Source organism: Gymnogyps californianus, chromosome 9, assembly GCF_018139145.2.
Source record: "Gymnogyps californianus isolate 813 chromosome 9, ASM1813914v2, whole genome shotgun sequence".
In the NCBI taxonomy this organism is placed as follows: domain Eukaryota; kingdom Metazoa; phylum Chordata; class Aves; order Accipitriformes; family Cathartidae; genus Gymnogyps; species Gymnogyps californianus.
The window spans coordinates 24619711-24642280 of NC_059479.1; the positions used below are offsets into that span (position 1 = coordinate 24619711).

General features: G+C 56.2%; 1 protein-coding gene across 1 annotated transcript in view; it reads right to left on the reverse strand.

The window, feature by feature from the left end:
* Positions 1 to 254: 254 nt before the first annotated feature.
* The window catches only part of MID2 (midline 2), a 113704-nt gene continuing 91388 nt past the window's right edge, over positions 255 to 22570 (reverse strand). Inside the window, exons 5-10 of the mRNA XM_050901660.1 lie at positions 19532 to 19680; positions 18883 to 19010; positions 17688 to 17831; positions 12346 to 12507; positions 3829 to 4036; positions 255 to 983 (exon numbers count right to left, since the gene is read on the reverse strand). Of these exons, the coding sequence (XP_050757617.1) occupies positions 581 to 983; positions 3829 to 4036; positions 12346 to 12507; positions 17688 to 17831; positions 18883 to 19010; positions 19532 to 19680 (1194 nt within the window). The 3' untranslated portion in view covers positions 255 to 580. The remainder of the gene's footprint in view (positions 984 to 3828; positions 4037 to 12345; positions 12508 to 17687; positions 17832 to 18882; positions 19011 to 19531; positions 19681 to 22570) is intronic.

Below are 22570 nucleotides of genomic sequence, written 5' to 3' on the forward strand. Positions count from 1 at the left end.
CGCTCACCAAGAGCGAGGGGTCCACGCAATTATCTACCACACCAGAGAAGCTGCCGAGCTTCAGCCAAACAGAAAGTCCTCCCCAGAAAACGATGCTCAGGTCCCACCTGGCTCTCCAGACAAGCTACCAACGGGCTCCCGAAAGCCAACCCCTCCTGTTCCAACCTGCGCCTTGCGAGGACACACGAGACGTCCCCCTGACCACGGCAGCGCCTCAGAAGGTCACCCCAAAACCCGCCCCAGCCTCTCCAGCCCCCAAGGGAAGACAAAACCATCCAGGTGACAATCCGCTTCGGGAGAGATCGGAGCACGCCACCAAGGAGTTGCACAAGCCGCACTCGCACACAAGCGGAGCTCGCCAACAGGAGTTTATTTTCAGCCGCGGTTAGAGGTTCTTCCTCTTTCCCCTTAAAAAAAATAATGGAGCTGTGTGTGGGAAGGCGCTCGCTTGCTGGAGCGTTACGGCTGCACGGCGGCTCTCCGGCACGGCTGCCAGCAGGCTCCCGGCGGCCGACCCTGACCGCCGGCACCCGCCAGCATCGCTGGTGCCACCGCGGGGCACAGGCAGGGCTAGGGCAGCCTAGTGACAGGCTTTCATCCCTGATACGTACGGGGACTCCTGGGGCCGGCAGTTACACTCCTGCTGCTCTGGGTAATCTATGAAGTCCGGGGCGGGCAGACCCGAGAGGATCATCAAGGATTTGTTCCAGATGGTGAAGGTCGGACACACCGGCAGGATGAAGGAGACTTCGAACGTGTGGAGGTGGAGGGAGTTGGCCGGGTCGTAGAAGGAGAGCGCGTTGTTGTCGTAATCCAGGAGGACGCCGAGGCGCTTCATCTGTGGGTGGACCTCCACCAGCATCTCCTTGTTGTTGTGCCTCACCACGAAGTTGTTGTTGCAGCGGGAGAAGACCCAGGACGAGGAGTTCTTCCCGATCCACTCGTTCTTGGGGGCCGACTTGTAAGCCACGCCGATGGCGTACCTGCAAGAGAGGAGAAGCTTTGCTTAGCAACCTCCAGCCTCGGCGCGGGACAAAGTCCAGCCCCGACGGCTGCTGGCACCCCGTGCTTTAGAAGTCCGCCTGACTGCAGAAGCAGCATGGCAACGGCTTTATGTGACTGAAAAGCCGCTTGCAGAGGCTTGGCTGGGGAGAAGCGTCACTCCCTCCCCATGCAACCTCCTGCTGCCAGGCTGTGCGCGAGGCAGAGGTGACACAGCCGGGCGCTTGCAGCAGGAACCATCCATTTTGCCCCCATTGTGCTGCACAAGCAGCCTTAACAACGCAGCAGCTTGATAACACTGCTGTAATGCCTCCCGGCTCAGCTCGCTAGCAGAGGCTTTCTGGGGATCTGCCTGGTAGGGGCCTTCTCATAATAAACGCCAATTGTTTCGCTTCTAAGTGTGCTTTGTGTGAAGGCATTTTTCAGCCCGGGGGGGATGAGAGGATGAGCCTGATGGGAGTGAGCAATGGGAGCGGTTTCTGAGCCGGGGCTGCTGCTGTGCTTGCTCCTTGAGCCCCCCTTCCCTGACAGAGAGGGGAGACAGGCACAACCAGAAACCAGAGCCAGCTCTCTGGGTCAGGGAGAGGGGGTTTTTCTGTTAGTGACCCCCGAGCATCATCTCTGGTGTTCCGCCTCAGGCAGCAGCTGCAAGCACAGGGTTCAGGGCAAGGCAAGAAGTGACACCCCTCTCCTCCAAACCCCGGGACAAAAAGCTCCTGATCCGCTCCCCCTGCCACTGCAGAGCAGAGCTGCCAGCCCACTGCGAGACCTTCCCTCCTGGCTGTGCTGGAAGCCCCTGGGAGAAAAGCATCATTTCCCTGAAGCTTGTGGTCACGAGTTAGGGGGCACGAAGGGAGCGTGTGCTGTGTCCCTTTGGCTTTTGACTGCTGCCACTCTCTGTTTTCAAAATCCCTCTGGTCAGTTGGAAGAACCAGCAAGCTTTGGTCAAGAGCGACCGGCTGGGGAGAGCAGGATAGGGGAGAAAGGCAAAACCAGGCGATGATCCGCTCCCCAAACCAGGCTGGTGTGCGCTGTGTCCCCTGCGGATCTGTCTGAGGGAGAGGAGATGTGTTTTGCAGCAGCACTCAAATACCAGTTCCTCCTCGGCTGGAGCTCCCAGAGACGCACGCGGGTTTCTAGGACCAGCCGAGTCCTCGTTACACGCCACGAAGGAGGCGGCACACTCCGCCTTTGATCAAAGCATCCTTGCTATGAGCCTCACCAGGACGCAGGGCTCCAGGCTCGCTCTGAGTCCCAGCCAGAGCCGACTCAGTTAGCTGCCTTCCAGCACGCGGCCGCGCTCATTCTGCACCTGAACGCACCCCTCCGCAGAGCCCGAGGAGCTGCTATATATTTGAAAGCTATTTCCTCCTCCGAAGGTCTTGCAGTATTCAGTCATCAGCAAAACGGCGCCTGGAACAGACCCATTTCTGAGAAACAGCTCCAGATATAATTATTGCTTGAGAAACAACTCACAAATCAAGTTGCTAGAGTCAGAAACTGCTTTTTAACAAAGGGTGCACTAGCTTGCATCCCTGACGCGTCCCTTCTGCTGCTGCCCAGCCGCGTTCTGTGGGCAGGGGCTTGGGCTTGAGGGCACGTCTGGGCTGGGGGCACCTGCTGAGGTGCAGCAGGGAGGTGCTGTGGGGTTCACCCCACTACTGAGAGTGAGCAGCTGTTCTTGGGGCTGTGCTTCTGTGCAAGCATCTCTGACAAGGGCTGCTGGGGAGGAGTGGGGCTAAAGCAATCCCCACCCTTGTAGCCCCTGGGAATGCTGCCTTCATCTCCCGCGGAGCACGGGGAGGCTTGGCTCTCGCTCTCCCACTCTCGCAGCGTCCACCCGTGGAGCCTGGACCGGAGAACAGCCACGAAGCCTCAGCTGAGAGCAATCGCTGCAGAGGAGGCACTGCGTCCAGGGCTGCCGCTGCTCCTGCTGCTCCGCCGAGCCTGGTGGCCTTCAGCAGATGCCAGGGTGCCCCGAGGTGGGGACAAAGCTCTGCGTTCCTGCCGATGGGAGGGAGACATGGACTTGCCCTCCCTCAAGAGAAGCAGCTCGTGGCAACGAAGGCAGCCTCTCCCGAGGCAGAGCCACACGGCAGCAGCACAGGGCAACAGAGGGCAAATGGGGAGCAAAGCATCACCCTCTGCTTTGCCCCGCTGGCCCCTTTGCCATCGCAGGGCGGAGGTGTACATCCCTACGAGCAGGGGGACCGCTGCTTGGGATGGTTTCTCCTGCCAGCCTGCAATGCTGGGGTATGAATGTAGGGTGAAGCAGGCGTGGGACAGGCTCCCGCTGAGCTGCCTGCCCTCACAGGGATATTTCAGTGGCTCGCCAGGCCTTTGCAAACCTCCCCTGGGGACATCCCTGTCTCCTCTGCTTAGCCATGGTCCCCCTCTGCTTGGCCTTTCAGCTCAGGCTTCATAACCACGTCTGGCCCAGCTAAGCAGGACCTTGCATGAGACAGCCCAGGGAAGGGCACTGCACATGGGAAAACCAGCAGATTTAAAGCTCCGTGGCACCTCTGTCCTGACGTCGAGATGAGAGTTGAGCCCTGGCAGGCATTAGCAGGATCAGCAGGTGAGGGAAATGAAGATACAAGCTTCACCTTGCAGCCTGACTGGATCGGACCCAAAGGCTTCCGGCACGAAGAGAAACTCATAAACCTCTTGAAAGCCACAGCCACCCAGATGTAAGGTCTCGACCACCTCCGTGCCCGTGACCAGCTCTGCCAAAACCCTGGCCTTTAACCCTAGTGTGTCCCACAACATCTCTGGGGAAATGTGAGGGTCTCTAGGAGAGGGAGGGAAGACAACGGTGCTGCCTACCAGGTCGAGGATCCCACCACCACCTCCCAGTAGTGGCAGCCGCTGTCAATGAAGACGTTGCCTGCCGCGCCATAGCATCCTGTCCCACTGAACCTCTCGGGCGTGTGGCTCTTCTTCAAGGAGCTCTCGTCCTTCTCCATCTGCAGCCCGTCATTGGAGATCTTCAACTTCTTGTGAGCCATCTTGGGATCCAGCTTAAAAGGCTGACCTGTCAGAAGAGAACACACGGATTAGGATTTATGTTTGTTACCATCATCGTGCGGGCACAACACGGCAGGAAACATCAACCCCAGGCTCTCTGGACATCCTCCGTGAGCCAAACATTCCCCCACCAGCCAAGGACACTGGATTACAGATGCTCAGCAAGATGCCAAGGCACATCCACGTGCCTTGTGCATCTATTGCCATGGGCCGATCCGTAAAGCATCGGTCCCTGAGTTCCTCCCGTGCCCCCGGTGCCTGCAGCGGCTTCCCCAGCCCTGCTAGAAGGAGAAAGCAAGTCGCTGCTGCCCACGCCTGCAAGCGAACCACCAGCCCAGCACCGCCAGCGAGACCGAGCGGAGCAGGGACGAGAGCAGCACCTGCACCTTGGGCTTACTCCCCAGCCTGGGAATCACTCACCTTCCCGAAACAAACAGAGGGAAAGGAGGCGAAACTTGAAAATGCAGAGAGAAATGAGCTGAAGAGAGTGAGCTCTCTGCCCCCCGGCGAGGATCCGGACTTCAGAGCAGCCAGGCGATGGCATGTCACGTGGGGCTGTGTCATCCTGGCAGGGATCCTTAAATGAGGGGCTGGAGAACGTCCGGGGTCTCCTTATTGCACATTACCCCCTTCATGCCTCATTCCCCATCAGAGCAACTCCCTTTTGCCCACTGTTAATGATGTAAAATGTGGCAGAAACAGGGGGATGTTTCCAGGTAATGGGAATGGCACTAAAGATACCATCAAGATGCACTGCGAACCAAACCTAGGCAGGGCACGTAGCCTGAATTCCTGAACAGATCCATACTCTATTAGCAGTAACGAGAGTTGCATGAGCACAGGGAAGGCAGAACAGACCCCAAAGTGGGGGTATAACAATACTGAATCACAGAAGCAGCACTGCAGCATCGAGCACGTCCCCGAATCCCCATCAGCAGCCGACGCAGACTGCTCCCCGTAGCGCACAGGCTGCTATCACACGTTACAGGAAGCACGCCCGAGGTTTTTCAGTGCTTCTCCGCTGCCAAACAAGGTCTCACCGCTTGGAGAAGACAGTCTGGGCTGTGCACGTGGCAGTGGAAGCAAATCAAAGGCGTCGGGTCCAGCCCGTGTTTAGCAGAGGCTGGAAGGGAGGTGTGAGCACAGCCCAGCCAGCGAGCGCACGCCCCGGGGCTTCCTCCGCGATTAACAGAATTGAGTTTGATGGATTTTGCAGATCTTTAATGCTGGCTTGAAACCCAACTGCAATTCCTTTGTAACATTACCAGCACACAGAAAGCCAAACTGTTTCCTAATTGACACACACTGGCTGTCCTGCTTGCTTTGATAAAACCCTCCTGCAGATCCGCAGGGCCAGGGGAACATCTGCCCTCCCTCGCGTCGATAAACACCATCTCTTCTGGGCACCAGCTCCACAACACATTCAACAGCGAGCGCTAAGGATTTCTCTGGAAGGCTCCAATTTTTGGTGCCACGCAGCCTCGCCGCAAAACTAACCCTAGCCCCGGCTCCCGAGTCCAGGTCTTGTGCGTGCAGGGACACAGGCGGGGATGGGGTCAGAAAAATACTTGCAAACACAGACTTACTCAGTACGGATGGCCGGGGGATGCGGTGCGTCTTCTGCTCGGGCTGCTCGTGGGCAGCCCTGCCAGCGATGCCCAGGCTGACGCCCAGCCCCTCAACTGCCCTGCCAGAGCGGCTCTTCTGAGCCAGGTTTAGCTTTTTTGGGGGGGCGGGGGCAGAATTCACAATCCCTTCCCAGCGGGGAGCCAGACGGGGCAAGGGGCGTGGGACCATGCATTAAAGACTGTGGCATAATGCAGGAATAGCAGGCATAAAATTAAATTGCACATGCAACTTAATTCTGGTGCTTTTTAAATCCCGTGCTCTTGGCTTTGCAAATTTAACGGTGGTTTGATTTTTCCCCCCCCAGAGGTTTTTCCATCTGTAATTCCCTATTTCTTTCTTAAAGGGAACTGCAAAGCGGAGTCCCGATATATTATCAGCTGCATGTGTACCCACATCAACAGCACAGCCGAGCTAAAGCAGTCGCTGAGCAGCAGCAACAGCGATCTCCTTTCCACGGGACAGAAAAAAATCCTCCATCCTCTGCCCCAGCCCACATTGCTCCGGGAGAGACGTGTAAAACGACGGGGCTGCGTCCAGCTCGGGCTCCACAGGTAACCCCGCGCGGTGCGCACATCGGCCGCGTGCCTTCGGCAGGGCAGGGCAGCTGGGACCGTCACATCAGGGCCCTCGGCACAGCTCTGGTTATGGATCTGCTGCCACGGTGATGTCCTCCTGCAGCGGGGGCTCGCTCTCGGGGCCGGGCAGGCTTCCCACGCTCACAGCATTTCTCACGGCCGCCTGTGCAGGCCCTGGCCCGGGGCTGGGAGCACAGCCCTGCCCATCCTCCTCCTCTGGGCTGGCAGGGAGGTGACAGCACTGGGACACACGTTATGCAGAAGCTAGAGCAAACCCGGGTGAGCTCTCCAGCACTCCCCCGTCGCCTGCTTCCAAAGCACAGACTTCATCTGACCTCCTTATTTTTCAGTGATTTCCCTCTAGAAGCCCCCAGACTACCCCTGTTTTTGCAAACAAAACCCCAAGATGTTGTAAAGAAGCAAACTGAGTTCTAGTGTTTTTTGTCGCTGTGAGTTTTCATGCAAGGTACAGTAAAAAGCATATAGATACCAGACAGGATTTTTATAGGGATTCATCTACTTTAGCACAAAGCAAACTGAACAGGACAGCTGCAGCAAAACACCTTAAATAACTGCAAACAACTTAAAAACCAGGCTTTGGTACCTGGAGCGGTCCCTGGCCTGGCTCAGGGGAAGGGGCTGCGGTGCACAACGAGCCGTGCCCTCCTGCACGCTCCTGTTTTCAGCTACGGACACCGAGGCTCGGCGAGGAGAAATGCCCGCGCCAACGCTATGCAGCGAGGGGGTTTCCACGCCAGGGCTAGGAACCATTGCAAACAGCCGGCAGCATTAGCTACGGCAAGGCTGGAGAGCTTTCAAGTGCGACCCCGTAATGGAGCTCATCCGCGCTGCTCTCCAATACCTGATGGTCGCTCGTGTTGATTTTCCTCAGAGCCCAATTTGCTAGATAATTGAGTTGAGAGGCCTGAAAGTAAAGCTGCAAATTGGGAGTGACCCACCCCCTCCTTTCCTCTAGCTATTTTAATATTTCTGTAGCTATCTTTTTCCGGCAGTAATGCAAAGAGACAAGCTCTGAGGAAGTGAGGTATAAAAATACTTGGCTCCGTCAGGAAAGAGACAGTCACAGCCCTTTTCATGAAGACGACCCCTTTTTAAGGTCAGTGTGAACAACTGGGGTCCAACCCTTGTCGCTGGTTTGTGCTGGCACATCCTGGCCCAAGGGCTCGAGTAATATCTGCAGGCAGCATGCTGTGATGGGCAAGACAGGAGTTAAAAAGCACGCAGGCTGGGCTGCAAAATCTTGCTTGGGACAGAGGGCGTTTCAGAGGACACAGCCAGGTGCCTGCTCCCCCCTGACCCCCGTCCCAAAATACCACCCCGGCACTGGGAAACAGCACGGATTTCACAGACTCTCAATGGTCCCAACCTCAGCTGCCTCAAATCCCCGGCGCGTCAGCCCGGCAGGGTCCTCTGCGCTTGCGGCTGCCTGCACCACGCGCACCCCAAACGATGCTGTGCTGGACAAGTGGGGCTGCGGGAAGATGATGCTGGAGGATTCATGACTTGAGGAGAGCAGGGCTGGGGGATTGATGACTTGAGGAGAGCAGGGCTGGGAGAAGCAGAGGTCCCCTGCCACGGGGCAGGTAGCGGCAGCGGGGCTCAGCTGCCACGGGAGAGCCCAGTCCGGCGAGGGGCTGCCCCACGGCTGCCGGACGCTCGCCCGTGCCCCAGCTGCACCTCCGTCCTGCGGGCAGCACAAACCGAGGGGAAGGGAGAGGAGAGCGTTACGTTTTTCAGAGGCAAGGGAAGACAAAGCAAGAGAAAAGAACTGCTGGGTGCTGCCAGGGTGTCGTCCAGGCTCCCCCCACGAGACCGACACTGCACGAGATGGAGCATGGGCAGAGCAGCCTTCATGTACCCGCTCCCTGCCCAAAGCCTCCATCATCTTCCTCTTTGCTCCCAGGTTAGTGCACCTCTCCAGCCCCCCCCGGCCCTGCTTGGCAGAGGGCTGGGAGTCACAGCAGTTCCTCCTGTCAAGTTTTCATTAATGTATACATCCTGCGCCGGTCGCTCAGATAACTTTTATCTCACAAATTCAGCTTGCTGGAATATTCCCTATAGCCTTTCGCTGGTTCATCCATGCACGGCGCCTGCATGGGGCTTGAGAGCTGTGGGAAGCCAGCCAGCTCCAGGGCTGGACACAGCAGGCTGCACCCTCCGGCGTGTTTATCAGATTAATTATACTTCCCTTCCCTGCAAAGTCCTGAGCGTTGCAGCATCTGAGCAGAGAGGAGGAAATCCTGGCTGGCCTCGGGTGTGCGGGAGCAAAGAGGGAGGAGGGGGCGGCCAACGTTGCCGCTAGGAAAATGTTCAAGGTTAATTAGGCAGGTCAGCGGCGTGCCGGGAACGGAGACGGGCAGAGGGGAGGTGCTGGCTGGTGGGAGCCTGCACCCCCTGCCTGCAGGATGCCCGGCGTCCGCCCAGCTCCCTGGGACCTCAGGGCGCTCCTGCCACCCATCCAGACGAGCAGACGCACCGGCTCTGGATGCTCCTGTTTGCCCCGTGCTCCCTGGAAGAGGTGCACGAGGGAGGGCGGCACGGAGGCAGGAGCACATGAGGCTCGCTCATCCTGGGTGCAGATAAGAATATTTAGTTTTCTGTCTACCTCAGCAGTAATTTGTCTGCAAGACAAGGGCTGTTAATGGGGTGGCTACACTGCCAGATTTTCTTTTCTCAATGCTTCATGGAAGGAATCAATTATGGTGAAGCACAGCATGTCCTGCTAACCATGCTAGCTCCAGCGTGTCGAAAAAGCCACCCAGAGGGACAGCCAAGATGGGGCTGCGTGTTGGTTTACATAACAGCTACAGAAACAACCGGACCGAGATCCCCCAGAAGCAAGAGACAACCTCCGACATCCAGCTGAATGTATGAGGAGCAGCGAGCCCGCTCTGTCGGGTGGGTCGGTGCAGCGGTACCGCCGGTGCAGCACCGGCCCGGCCCGTGCCCCACGGTACGGCAGCTCCCATGCGCCCCGCTCCTCCCGCTGCGAGGGCACGGGGACGGGGCAGAGCAGAGACAGCAGGCGGCCGCCTTCGGCTGAAAGCACTGTGCGGAGAGAAAGGCAGGGATGGGTACGCACTCCCGCTTTCAAGAAACGATCTCTGTCCCCGTTGCAGATGTCCATCACAGTCTGCCCAGCAGAAGAGCAAACCAAGCCGCAGTAACACACTGCCAGCCCTTCTTGCTCTTCTCTTCTTCCTCCCTGCCCACGGCAGCAACGTCCCTGCTCTCACCAGCCACCTAAGATGCCACCCGTGCCTCATACGCAGAAGTACCCATGTACAAAACCTGATGGACCCGTGACCCTGCAGCTGGCCCATCGACCTGGTCCATAAGCCCTCAGCCAGCTGCCCCGCCGTCAGAAGCAAGCAAGCTGGAGAAGGCTGTGGGCCACAGGACACCTTGCAGAGTGAGCCTGACAGCAGTGATTCCTGTCCTCCCATCAGACATCACCTCGAGGAAGCAAAGCTGCAGGACCGTAATGCTGAGTTGTCAAGTCACAGGAAAGCAATAAATCCATCCAAACCTACGAATCTTCCAACAGACTCCCTGCTGGGCAGCTTGCTGAGGGATCATCCCGCTCCTTAGAAAGCATCTGCACTAACACGATCCTCTCGTTAACGGGGACCTCGGAGACCATCGCTCAGGCAGTAAACCTGTGCCGCAGCAAACCCACCCCTCCGGATGAGATCCGACTGTCATTTCAGAAGGGATGCGGATGTGAGCCACCCCGTACAACCCAGGAGGTCTCACCAAGAGATGCATAAATTGGGAAGAGATGAAAATGTGAGCGAGAATAAGACCAGTCTGCAATGGTCAAGGCAAGGACCGTAAAAACCACCTTCCCTGCACTTTATTTACTACCAGAGCTGGGACTGTCCCTGTATTCTGGCACTTTCATCCATTTTTGGACACTTGCTAATAAATAAGACCTACTCAGGCCCAGACTCAGCAAAAGGTTTCTCTCTGTCACTAAACCAAAACTATTCTCCCAGGCTCTCTGTTCGGGCAGTTTGGGAACGCAGATTTAGTGCGCTCTGACAGCACTGATGCTGCAGAAATCAATACGTGTCCTGACACTGACCTTCTGGCGATGAAGGAATCTCTCCAAACATCACTTCAGGGGCAGAAAGAGGGCTGTGAAATATGCTAATTGGCCCATCTCCTCATCAAGCTGCTGACATTTCCACCAAGGTTACAGCAGTTGAAAAGCGTGCGCTATCTTCTCATCGCCCACTTGAAAAGGAGAAAACCCTGTTGCCACATAACGACAAATACCGGCAGGAGAAATGGCCAGCAAGGATGTGCTGGGGATGCAGCACAGAGCGGCGGCACCTTCAGCCGGCACCACCCCGATGAGGAGCAGCGAACACCCCAAAGGAGCCCTTGTACACCGAGGCTGGCCACAGAAAAGAAATATAGAAATACATATTATACACATATCTATTGCTAAATCAAACATTCAGAAATTCAGAAGTTTCCCTAAACACTTTTCACAGGCTGCAGATAAACACCGAACCAGCGGCAGAGAGGGCTGCGTGCCCATTAAAACCATACACTTCTCCCTCCCATCGCCCGAGCAGGAGGCGGCGGGATCGGTTCCTTGGTCATTCGGTCGTGTGAAAGGAGCTCCTGGCACACGCAAAACTACGGTCATACCTAATAATTTGTGCAGTGCTTCAGGTGAGCCTTGCTTGAGATTTTAAACGTGCAGGAAGCTGCTGCAGGCACACCCCTACAACAAGGGGAGTTCAAAACCTGATTGGGCTCTTATTTAATCTACTAAACCAAGTTTGTCTCCGAAGAGGAGCCCTCAGCAGCGTGCCAGCATCTCTGATGACTGACACTCAGTTAAAAAAACAAAGAGGAAGCCCCATCCCCTGGGAGCTGCTACCGAAGCAAATCGCCCTCGCTCCCCTCTGCGCTGCTCTGTCACAGCATCGCTCCCGGCTTGTCAAGCCACCCATTTCTTATTTCCAGAGCAAGTGCCTTTCAAAGCATGGGAAAGCACTTAAAACAGCAACCGCAGGAGGGATACATTTTTAATAAACAAGGCAGAACTGGATTGGAGTTTGCTTCTCGGCAGCTTCCCTCCAGCCCCACCACTACACCACCTTTACTTAATTTCATTTGGTTTAAAGTCGCGCAAAGAAAATGAGGCGGCGGAGGCGATACATCACCTCGAAAGCCTAGTCAAGGCAGGAGCGATTGCGACGTCGGGAAAGGAAACACAAGGGAGGGCTGTGCTCGCCGGGGCCGGGCAGAGACAGCTCAGTGAGCATCGGAGAGACGCGGCCACGGAGCAGGCAGCTGTGGGCAGAAGCCTGAGAGCCAACTTATTTTCTCCCTTGACATTTCGCGCTGTCTCTCCTGTGATGTCCCCCCAGGCAGCGAGCACTAACAGCCCCGCGGTGTTTGCTGCCCTTCAATGGGAAAAAGCTTCCCTCCTCCCGCTGCAAACCCAGAAACTCCCTCCTTGCTGGGACGGGTCCGGCTCAGCCGCCCTCTGATTTCTGATCAAATCTCACTCTGATTTCCCTAAAGATATTTAACCCTCCTTGGCCATCCCCGGGGCGATGTGAAGTGCAACTTCTTTTCTGCTTTGCGTGCGGCTGCAAAGCCCCCTCCACTACCACACAGACACTTTTCAGTCTCCTTATGGCTCCCCAAAATTGCAACCCTCTGTGAGCAAAGCCACGCACAAGCACACAATTGCCCTGGGACTCCATACATCAGCCCCAAAAAGCCCAGTGACGTAAAGCGACCAGAAAGACGGACCTTCACGATCTCCTAAAGTCCCAGCTGTCCCAGGGACCCGTAGGGATGGGCGCTGACAGGAGCAGAGAGCTTATGGGAGCCCCCGGCACTGCGTCGGGTAGCAGGAGACCATCCCTCGAGGCAGGGAAGGAGCTGAGACACCGAGTAAGACGGGCATGTTAAATAATTTAAATAACCCGGGGGTCTCCATCACGCTGCCAGCAACTGTGGGCTCGCGGGGAGCGGCTCAGCCGTACCCCTTTGGACTCGAGCGCCGATGAAGCTGCTCTCCCACCACCCAGCAAGGCAAGGCGAGCGCCCGGGCACGTACTGTTTGTCTTGAGCCTGGCGGGTTCGCTGTTTCGGCTGCCCGCCTGGTTTATGGCCTTGACGAGGAAGATGTAGCGGGTGCCGCTCTGGAGCCCGTGGACGGTGTAGTGGTTCTGCTTGATGTTGGGGACGATCATCCAGCTGTCCATGGAGTTGTAGAGACCTGCGGTACGGGAGAGGGGGGGAAAGATTTATTCACGGGAAAGGACAGAATATGAAGACCACGTGCTGCTAACGCAGAGCTCACCGACCACGCATCTCTCAGGCTGAGTTACCGCCTGCCTGACAGTTAAGAGCACCTGCAGGAAAATTTCCATAGATGATAAAACGCCAGCAACTCAAAGAGCCTTTTTTATTATCACACGAAGGCAATGCTTGGTCAGGCAAAGCCAGGGGTAGGGTGCTGGCATCTCAAGATGCCGCTGTGGGAAGTGATGGGGAAAGGGTGCAAAGGAAGAGGAATTCAACTGGTGGCACCTTCCAGCCAGGGCAGATGGCACAGGCAGCTGCCGGTGCCCGGGAGAAGGTGATGCCCGCCATCATCCTCTCTCGTTTCTTCGCTCCTGCAGGACAACCTCCCTGCTGCTCTGGGGGCTGCAATATGCAATGCCGGCAGCAGGAAGGGACATGTTTGCGCCCTAATCCTCCTCCTGCACAGCGCTCAGTGCTCCGGGGTGGGAAGTAATAATCCACGTCCAAGCTGATGCTTCAGCTCCCTGTGTAGACTGGTCTGCAAAGTCGTTCAAAGAAAATTACAGCTCCCAGAGAAGGGAGTGGGATCCGGACGCTTGGAAAACATTCAGGAGCCTAAACTCTTTCTGGAAATGGAAAGGAATTAAGAGCCCAAAGACCTTGGAGGAGCTACGCCCTAATGCTCCAGCAGTTTGCGCTGCCAGAGCTGCAGGGCCCGGCACGTACTGAAAATGTAGTGTTGTATCTAAGGCGGGATGACACCGCGCTCCAGGAAAGGAGAAGAGCCCTACATGGTGCCACAGATGCTGTTGGTGCCACCGGCACGGCTGGGGTGAGAATAACCTGCAGGTTGCACCAGTACGTCGAGCAGCCAGCACCAGGGGAAAAGGATGCTGCAGGTTTTGGGAGCAACCTCCAGCGCTGGTACCAAGGGGCCGGGGGCAGCGGGTGCCCAGGACCACCCGCTGCAGCACACAGCAGCTCTGGGCTCTCAGAAAACGGCTTTGGGGCAGCTATCACAGCACGGGACTGTTGCTTTAAACCGCAAGAAGAATAAGGAGGAAGCTCAGAAGCAGTAGCTGGACGCTTCGAGACGATACGTGAGGAGCAGGTTGTGAATTAAGGGTGACCGGAGGAGGGTTTTTAGCTTCCTATCGCCAGCATACGTGTGCACGGCTGGAAGGCAGGAGCCTGGAAAACGCTCCACACCTCCTCTTTTAAGGCCTACATTGGGGTGTTTATCTCCAGTGGCTCACTCAGCCGGAGGGCAAGGGCAGGTTGCAGCATTGTCAGCCCGGATTTGGTTTAAAATACACGTGGAAACGGCCTAGGGGAGCAGAGCAATGTTATTTGAAGTAGAAAATAAAACAGATGTGATACTGATTGCATCCTACACGCAGAGCTGCTCTCATCGGAGCACACAGCTTTCAGGCAAGCACTGGTAGGTGTTATCTCCCTGCAGACAAGGACCAGCTTTGGATCCTTCATCGGAAAGGACAAGGTGGCTGAGAGATGACAGTCTGGGAACGATTTGGCCTCCCAAGCAGGTTTCTTTCCCAAAACAACCAAGAAGGGGTTGGCCTTGAAGACTGAGGGCTTCTATCCTTGCCAAAGCTTAAAAAACCCCTTTTTATTGCAGCTTTCGTCATCCATAAAAATGTCCCACTCCTGCCGAGCTCTTGGCTTTAAAGAGAGCATGAAGGGGACGGTTTCCACAGGCCAACTGTGTGCTCTTTGAAAAGGTATTTCCTTTCACGGGAAGCCTCCCGGTGCTCCTGCTAGGTGAGCCCTAGCGCACTATTTCCAGTGTCTCTTCACGCATGAGTTCAGCCAGGACTCAAACGCTCTCGCCACCCAGACCTGACTGTGTTACTTCAAGTGACAATATATTATTCATTTTCTCCTCTGAGACGTTAACTGATGTTTTCTTTACTCCTTCTACGAAGAGCTGCCAAAGACAGCCAAAGACCTGCCCTTGCTGTTCATCACCCCTGTGGTTTCCATAGCCCTCGCCGTCCTAACGCCTGGGCCAAACCCACGCAGCCCCCAAAGGTGGGTAGGTGACCAGTTCCCAAGCCCCCTCGATGGACCGGAGTCCAAGCCATGTGCCCAAAGAGGCGTGTGGGGAGAGGTGGGAGCCAGACCCTTCCCCGAGGGGCCCCGGCACAGCCCCAGGGCAACAGCACAAGCTGCAGCGGGGGAAATCCTGGTTAGATAAGGAAAAAATTCTTCCAGCTGAGGGTGGGGAAGCACTGTGAGTAGGGCCCTGAGAGCTGGGGACTCTCCATCCTTGGAGATGGTCCATGCTCAAGAAGCAAGCCCTCAGCAACCTCACCGAGCTCTAAGTCAGCCCGGCTTACACAGAGCTGGTGCAAAGACCTTCAGGTCCCTCCCCAGCTAAACAACTCAGTGACACCAGCATGGTCCCCGTTTCTTCCTCGGCTGGCAGGCGCAGGGGAGATGGAGGCTGGTGGCCATCTAAGAACGGAGCCAAAGAGGTTGCTGAGCTCTCCCAGGCTTTCAGAGAAGAACAAAACGCTGGAGACAACATGTTGTGGCTGGGGGAGGAGAGGAGAACTGAGCAGGGGAAATCTAGCTGCTGTAGCACCGGCTACCCGTAACTAACCTCGGACCGAGAGGAAATAAATCATCTTGTTTTCCAAAATGAGGGCAAAGGCTGGGGATGCAAGTGTTATCCAGCTTTGAAAGTAACTTTCTCCGGCAGCTTCCTGCATATTTTAAAGTGCACTTAACAGCCTTCCTGTGCCGCAACACTGCGCTTCCAGCACCGATGTCTTCCTGACCAGTGAGATAAACTGACAGCGGCCCAAAAAGTCCACTCGGAAGCATTTTGTCAGCACTTCCTATAACGGTAAGTGCTACTAAGGAAAACCAGGAATAAAACTTTCTTGCACGAGCCATGCTGTGGGGATGCTGCGCTCTTCCAAAGCACTACCTCAGGACAGACAAACTGGACATTATATTTTTGTTCTCCCATTACAACATCCATATTTTTTTCTCATATGAAACAAGCAGTTTCCCTGGACTCTCTCCTGTAACGCAGTCCACAAATTAACTTTCCTCCAGAATGCAAACCCCCTCCAATTTTAGGAAAAAGGCAGTGTTACAAGAAATCGTAACAGGTACAGATTTCTGACACCTCGAGGACTCACCGGGCACCCAAAGGAATAAGCCACTGCTGCTGAGACTGGCAAATAGCCCTTGGCTTTATGGCTGAACTGCTCCTCTCCTCTCTCTGCACCTCTGTGGAAACCCAAAGAACCCCCTCTCCTGCAGGGACAATCAAGCCAGCTTTTTCTTTTTTCAGATAAACCTTCCTGCCAAGGAACAAGGAGGAAGACTACATGGCCTCTGCAGATGTGACACATCTGTCCTTGGGGGCGGGGGGGGGTGGGGGGGGGGTGGGGTCACAGTTTCCAGCCCTGGCTTTTTCAACCAGCAGTTCACCAGCTCTCCCTAATGATAAGCCATGGTGCTAAAAAGCTCAGTCTCTGAGTCTTTTTTGATCAATTTAGGTGAGGGGGAAGGAAATCAAATAGACACTGGGCGCATTCCTTTAGTTTTAATCCCCAGGCAATTTCTGGCTCATTTTATCTTCAAGCCTTCAGCTGATTCAGGATGTCTGATGAACTCTGCCTCGCTAATATTAGAGCAAAACTCCAGCCCTGCTGTCAGAGGCAGCAGTTTGAAGGAGTAGGTACAACCACGCGAAGCCTCGGCACGGCTGCAGGCAGAGCCTGCCCGCGACAGCTCAGCTTTGCCGTGCCCGGCGTTGTTTTGCACCCTCAGACGGCGTTTGGCCCCGGCTGGCACAGCACTGCGAGGGGCTGGTAGGAATCCTCCCGGGCACAAACCCCTCAATGCTGATGCGCAGCGGTACACCAGAGTGCCTGCACATGGCCGGGATGCCCTTGGAGGACAGCTCTGGTTTTTAAGGTCCTGATCTTTGGAAGGGTGACAGGAGGTCGCCAGGACAGAACAACGCTTTGCCAGAGCTGCTCTACCTCCCCCCAGTTTGCAACAGGTCTCTCCCACCACCTCCTTTTCCCTTCTTTGCTTCTGCTTCCTTCACTGCCTTCACTGCTTCTGTTTTCCGTCGCGCTCAGGCAGCAGGACCGGGGGCAGAGCGCATCCCTTCAAAGTCACCATCATCACAAGCTCGCTTTCTCCTGCTCACTCGGGTTGAACATACACCATGCCTCCGAGTGTGCCCCGCAAACAACCAGCCATCCATTGCACAGATGTCTCTGGATCCCGTTACCTCCCTCCCCAAACGGTGGAGCCAGCTGTTAAATGCACTGTTAAAATATCTGTAATATTAAAAATCCCATAACTACCATAGTCTTCATCAAATACCAAATATCCAGGAGGGAGCTTTGCATCTAAGAGGCTGCTGTCCTGACCTCGTGGCAAGCCTGGGGGCAGGTTCAGCCCTATAAAACTGTTTTAAAGCTGTCCTGTTGCACTAGAAGATATCACGGCATAGAAAATATGCTGAGCACCACACAGTCCATAAAGCCCAGGCTCTCCCAGAGGAGCTGGATGCTGCGACCTGAGCCGCAGGTTCCTTGCTGTCTGACCACAGTGCTTCCTAAGTGATTAGGTACCACCACAGACCCATCAGCGAGAGCCCTCCTCGGTCCTCAAATCCCATTCCTGCCAAGCAAATTTGTGGCGGTGTGGAAAAACAATTAGGTACGGTAGTTATTTTCAGGAAAAATTACCTGGAGATGTGCCTCAATGTTGTTACGGAGGGTATATAAATCACGCTTAATTATCAGCCCCCAGAGCAGCCGGCGCTGCCCTGCCTGGGCAATCCCAGGGCACGGTGTGAGACGTACAGCTCTGGTAGCTGTGAGACGGATGAGACCCTCTAAGGCACCCAACACTTCACCGAGCCGGAGGCTGCAGACACCCAGTGCAGGGCAACACAATTCAGTTACGGACCCCCAGCACGGAGGGGTCCTCCATCATTTTGATGACAGCCCTGAGCGGTGTCCTCGGAGGATCCTTCGTTGCGGTTTCCTCCCCTAATTCCCAGCCTTTAAACCTGCTGATTCTCCCCGAAAATCTTTTTCTTCCCGAACTGGACCACGGTCCCCCAAACCGAGCTAGCGCGCGGTGACTTACTGATGAAGTTGGCTTGGCCGGTGAAGATGGTGTACTGCAGCTCATAGGAGCTGACGCTGAACTCGTCCTCTGAGATCCAGTGGACGGTGATCGTGTCGTGGGAGGCTGTGCAAAGCTCCTCTCGGACGGACGGCGGGTTTGGCGCTGCGGGAGATCACAGATAACAAATTTCGCTAAGTTTGTGCTTTCTTTTCTTAACATACCTAGGGCTTTTTTGCTCCCTTAAGGACAGAGATGGGCTCGTGCGGGGAGCAGAGTCTCTCGACACAAACAACTGTCTCATTTTACCCGTCATTGTGTTTCCCACTCAACTGAACTTTTTAGTGCAATAACAAAATATCCCGGGGCCAGTGTGTTTTCAGGCATGCCAGAACGAGGGGTTTTCATGGCTGCCTCCATCAGGTCTGACACCCCCACCCTGAAACAAGCTGAGAAGCCACTTCAAAATCCACCTCTTTCCTGGCACTGCTTGTGGAATAAGTATTTTGTCCCATAGCTGTTCTGGACACATGTTTGTCGTTAAACTTTCATTGCAAGCTGATCTGCTTCATGATGAAGAAAATCAGGTTTGGGTCAGTAATGATGCCCTCGCTTCTCCGGAGCTTTCATCCCTCCCTCTGCTTTTCCAGCACGCAGCACGGTCCAGCAGCAGTCGGCTGCGGCAGGGCTGCTCCCAGACACCCCGCATCGCCCCGGATGAGGGCAAGAGCAGTGTTCAGCCTGTGCTATGGGCATCAAGGCAGCACCAAGAGGCCCAGCAAGGTCTCTGCCCACAGGAGTTCATAATTCAGCACCAAGAGACCCACAAAAAGGGCAGCAAAAGAGAAATACTACGGCATGCAGTGCATTAGAAGTACAATAATTGGTTAATTCACCGTTCCCTCCCTGTAATCCGCCCTCTCAGATCCTTATGGGCACCAGCCTCCTCCCTGGGTAGTGGAGACCGTCATTTTTCACCTGCTTTCTGAGCTTTTCCACCTGTCCTCCCGGAGACGCAGAGAATAACAGGAGGACAGGGACACGTCACTGTCCTGGTGACAGCACAGCCTCTGCTCTGCCGCAGCTGACCAGGCACTTTTTACCAGTGAGAATGAGTGGCGACCTGGTTTGCTTTAAAATACGCCTGCCAGCCCTCGGCGGGGGCTGCGGGGAAGACGCGGGGCACAGGCAGTGGGGAGCGTGCCCGTGCACTCACCAGTTAGGTAATCCAGCCCCTCCAGCAGCTTCTTCTCTCTGGAAAAATCTAAAGCAAAGTTTTCAAAGGCATCATTAAAATTGATATCTGGTATCAGAACTTGAGAGGATGCAGTTGCCATGGCGACCCTGAAAGAAAAGAAGAGACCATCAATACACATCAGGGTGCACGCCACTCCCGACACCCAGCAGCAGCGAGATGCAGGATTAAAAGGGTGCGGGCAGCCTCGCAGCGACATTACACGCCGTCGGGAAACCGGCTTGCACCTACTAACTGCTGCTCCTGCCCCAGGCGGGCGGCCTGGCCTGGGGACAGGTCCCCAGAGAACTGGGGGGGCTCCATCCTTGGGGGGTCCCAGCCCCGACTGCCCCCTGAGCTCCCTTCAGATTGCCATTTCCACCACTTCCCCCCCTCCCAGGGAACGATGTTTGCTCCCACAGCAGATGTTCAGCTCTTTTAGGACTGGCCATGCGACTCCTGTCCTGCGAGGGACGGGAACTGGTGACACCCCGACCCTGGTGTTTATTTGAGGGCTGCATGCTGGAAGGCTGCAGCGGGGAGGACGGGGCATCCCTGGGCAGGGAGCTGCGACCAGGGGACAACTCCAGCAACGTCCCTTCGGTGTCCCGAGCCAAGCGTGCCAGCCCACCTCTCAGCCACGTTCCTGGCTGTCTGCAGGAACCGCGCGTGGTCGTTCTCCTTCAGGATGTGCTCTGCCTGGTTGATGAGGACCGTTGAGCGCTCGAGACACTGCCGGCAGTTAGCAACCTGCTGGGCCAGCTTCCGCAGCTTCATCACCTGCGAGAGGAGCAGAAGGAAGCCAAGGTGCTCAGAAGCCAGCACGTAGCTTGAAAAGCACAGAGGAAACCCCATCCTAAGCCAGGGGCTGCGCAGGGGAAGCAAGAAGCGGTGAAACGGCACAGAAATGTTGCCAAAGGCTCTGGGGAGGGAACGCAGCAATGCGCTTTCCACGTTAAATTTTGCTTGCAGGTGGGAAAGTCCCAGGGAAAAGCCTCTGCACTGCTCTAAGGGTCCCACACGTGATCAAAGCAGGAGAGCAATGCATCCTCTCTCTGCTCTTCCCCTGCAAACACAATGTCATCCCCGCTGTGCCGGCTCTCAGTAGATTTGGCCAGGAGAGGAGCGCTCCTGCAAAGCAATTCAGCACAGGGCAAGGAAACCTCACGCTGGCTCAGCCCCAGCAGAGCTGCTGGAAAACATCACATTTGCAGCCGCAAATCATTCTGCAATTAAAGGTGAGGTGCTGCAGTAAGACGGGACAGGAGAGTTACCCACAACACAGAGAAGCAGGAGCTGAAAAACCAGCCCAGGCACCAATTTGCACCCAAAACCAGGGCATGTGGCTTGAACGGGCTCTGCTCCGTCCACACAAGTGTGCCGCGAGTCCCACACAGCCCGTGCTCTCTGGCCTCTTCCCAGCAAGGCAGGGCTGAAAGCGTGGCTGACTTGGGATCCTGCCCCTCACCAAGCCGCCCCGCTGCACTTCCCACCTCCGAGGAGAGCATCCCACGGAGACCCAGCCCATCCCAGCACCGGTGTCTGGGGAGGGCTGGGGGAAGCTGTGTGAAGAGCAGGGGAGTTGGCTGGCTTACGGGATAAGACATGGATGAACAAAGCCAGCGATGCAGCATCTAAACGATGGCATGGATCACTCCATAGCCACTGCCATTTGCTTCTTGTGTCCTCGCTTCCCGGCGCACCGACAAGATTGCTAGTGAGCAAGAAGATGTTGGCTTGGATGAGTGACATCCAAACAAGGGGGTCAGACAAGCGGCACAGACCCGCGACAGAAAGCGCAACGAGGGACGTGTCCATCCGGAGCCCGGGGGGATCTTCTCGGGCTGGTCGGGAGCTCTGCAACCCCCAACGCCCCAGCACCAAGACTGGGGGACAGGGAGGGCTGCCACCCCACGGAGCATCCCGGGGGAGGGCGCGGGGCGGGGAGAGGGCAGGGAGCAGCACGCCGCAGCAAGCCGTGCCCCGGCGGCACATAGCGGGGAGGAGCACGGGCTCATCTCTGCGAGCGGCAGGCAGGCACAGCTCAAAATGGCTATTTGCACAAGGAAGCGACTCTCCTGCTGGGGGTTAATGGGCTGATGGATGGTTCATTTTATGGCCAACTTGTCAGAAAAAAATTATCGAAAGGAGAATAAGGAAGAGAAATAAGACGACTTTTGTTTTGAGGGAGGACTCGGCGAGCTCTGGAGTAGCTGTCAGCCTCAGGCAGGGAGAGGCAGGAGAGCCCCTGCCCTCGCCACGATGGCTCCCCGGAGCTGCTGGCGTGCGTGGACCCAGCTCTCCTCGGCCACATCCCCGCGGTGACCACAGCCTGCAGCATGAATCCCAGGCAAAGCCTCCGCTGTGGCTAAGGGAAAAGGAGGTGCAGATGCCCTGGCCCGAGGCCAGCCGGGCTGGGCTGCGACACCAGCACCTGCAGTGCCCCGAGCAAGCGACGTGGGCGCTGGCACCCGCCGGCCGGATCCGCGCCGTGGCAGAGTGCTCTTCAGGGCAGCCCAGCTGCCTGCTTCCCTCCTGCTCCTCCTCTTGCATCCTCCCTGACGATTTTTGCTGGCTCCGGGGTCCTTCCCACGTATCCCCACCGCCTCGGTGCCACGTTCGCCGCGGGGTGCTGCCCAGTCTCATGGGCGGTGGTATCCGAGCCCCGGCAGAACACGAACCTGAGCCCTGCAAGGTGCGAGCCCAGCTTGGAGCTGCACGTGGGCTCCTCGGTATCTAGTCTCTGGTGGGTTTCCAAAGACATGTGTGTGACACATCTGGGAAGAGCTCTTTTTCAGGATCACTGGAATAAAAGATACCTAAAGGCTGGGCATGGCAGGCGTCACCCTCTGGGCACCCTCGCCTGGCATCCCTCGCTCCCACCCGTGACCAAGCACAAAGTTCAGGCTGCTGCTCTGGTCCTTACATCTCTCTCGCTGCCTTGTGGAGGCGGAGGAGCTCCATCTCACAGCAACCAAAGCAGCCCTGGGATGGAGCAGTCAATCCTCCCAGGACCGCACTCCAGCTGGAGACAAACCGCTGCCTCAGCATTTTTGCCTCCATAGACTTTCCTTCTCAGGCCCAGGGCTGCCACTCTTTCCAACGCCGTGTGCCACTGTGATCAGGCTGCTCCATGCATCCGTCGGGCCATTTGTCAAGAAAAACAGCCCAGAACAAATGGAAAACCAAATGGCAATGCAGCAGGAAAGCAGTATTTCTTGCTCCGCAGTCGGAGCACTTCAAACCAGCCGCAGTCTCTGGCGCTTCCTCCTTTCTTTTGTGTTTGGAGCTTTTTAAACTCTCCAATGTTTGTGGCTGGGGCTCCTCAGAAAGGCTGCTTCCCGTTCACACTTGGAAATTGTTGCTCAGAGGTGTTGAAAGCAATGGAGGAAACCTGCCCAGCCTCCCCACAGCCAGCGCCGGCAGCACGGGGGGCTACAGAGGGGCATTGCAGCGCTGCAAACCTGCACGTTTACACCTCCAGCCCGATTTCACTGGCAAAGGGGCTTATTCCAGTTTCCAGGTAACTTTGGAAACCAAAGCCAGTCCCCTCCCCGGTACTGCCAGTACCACCATCCCCACATCCATCTTCCACTGGTGCAGTGCTGGGTTTGCAGCTACGTGGGCACAAGGTTGCTGCTCCTACCCTGGCAACTGAGCGTTGCTTCTG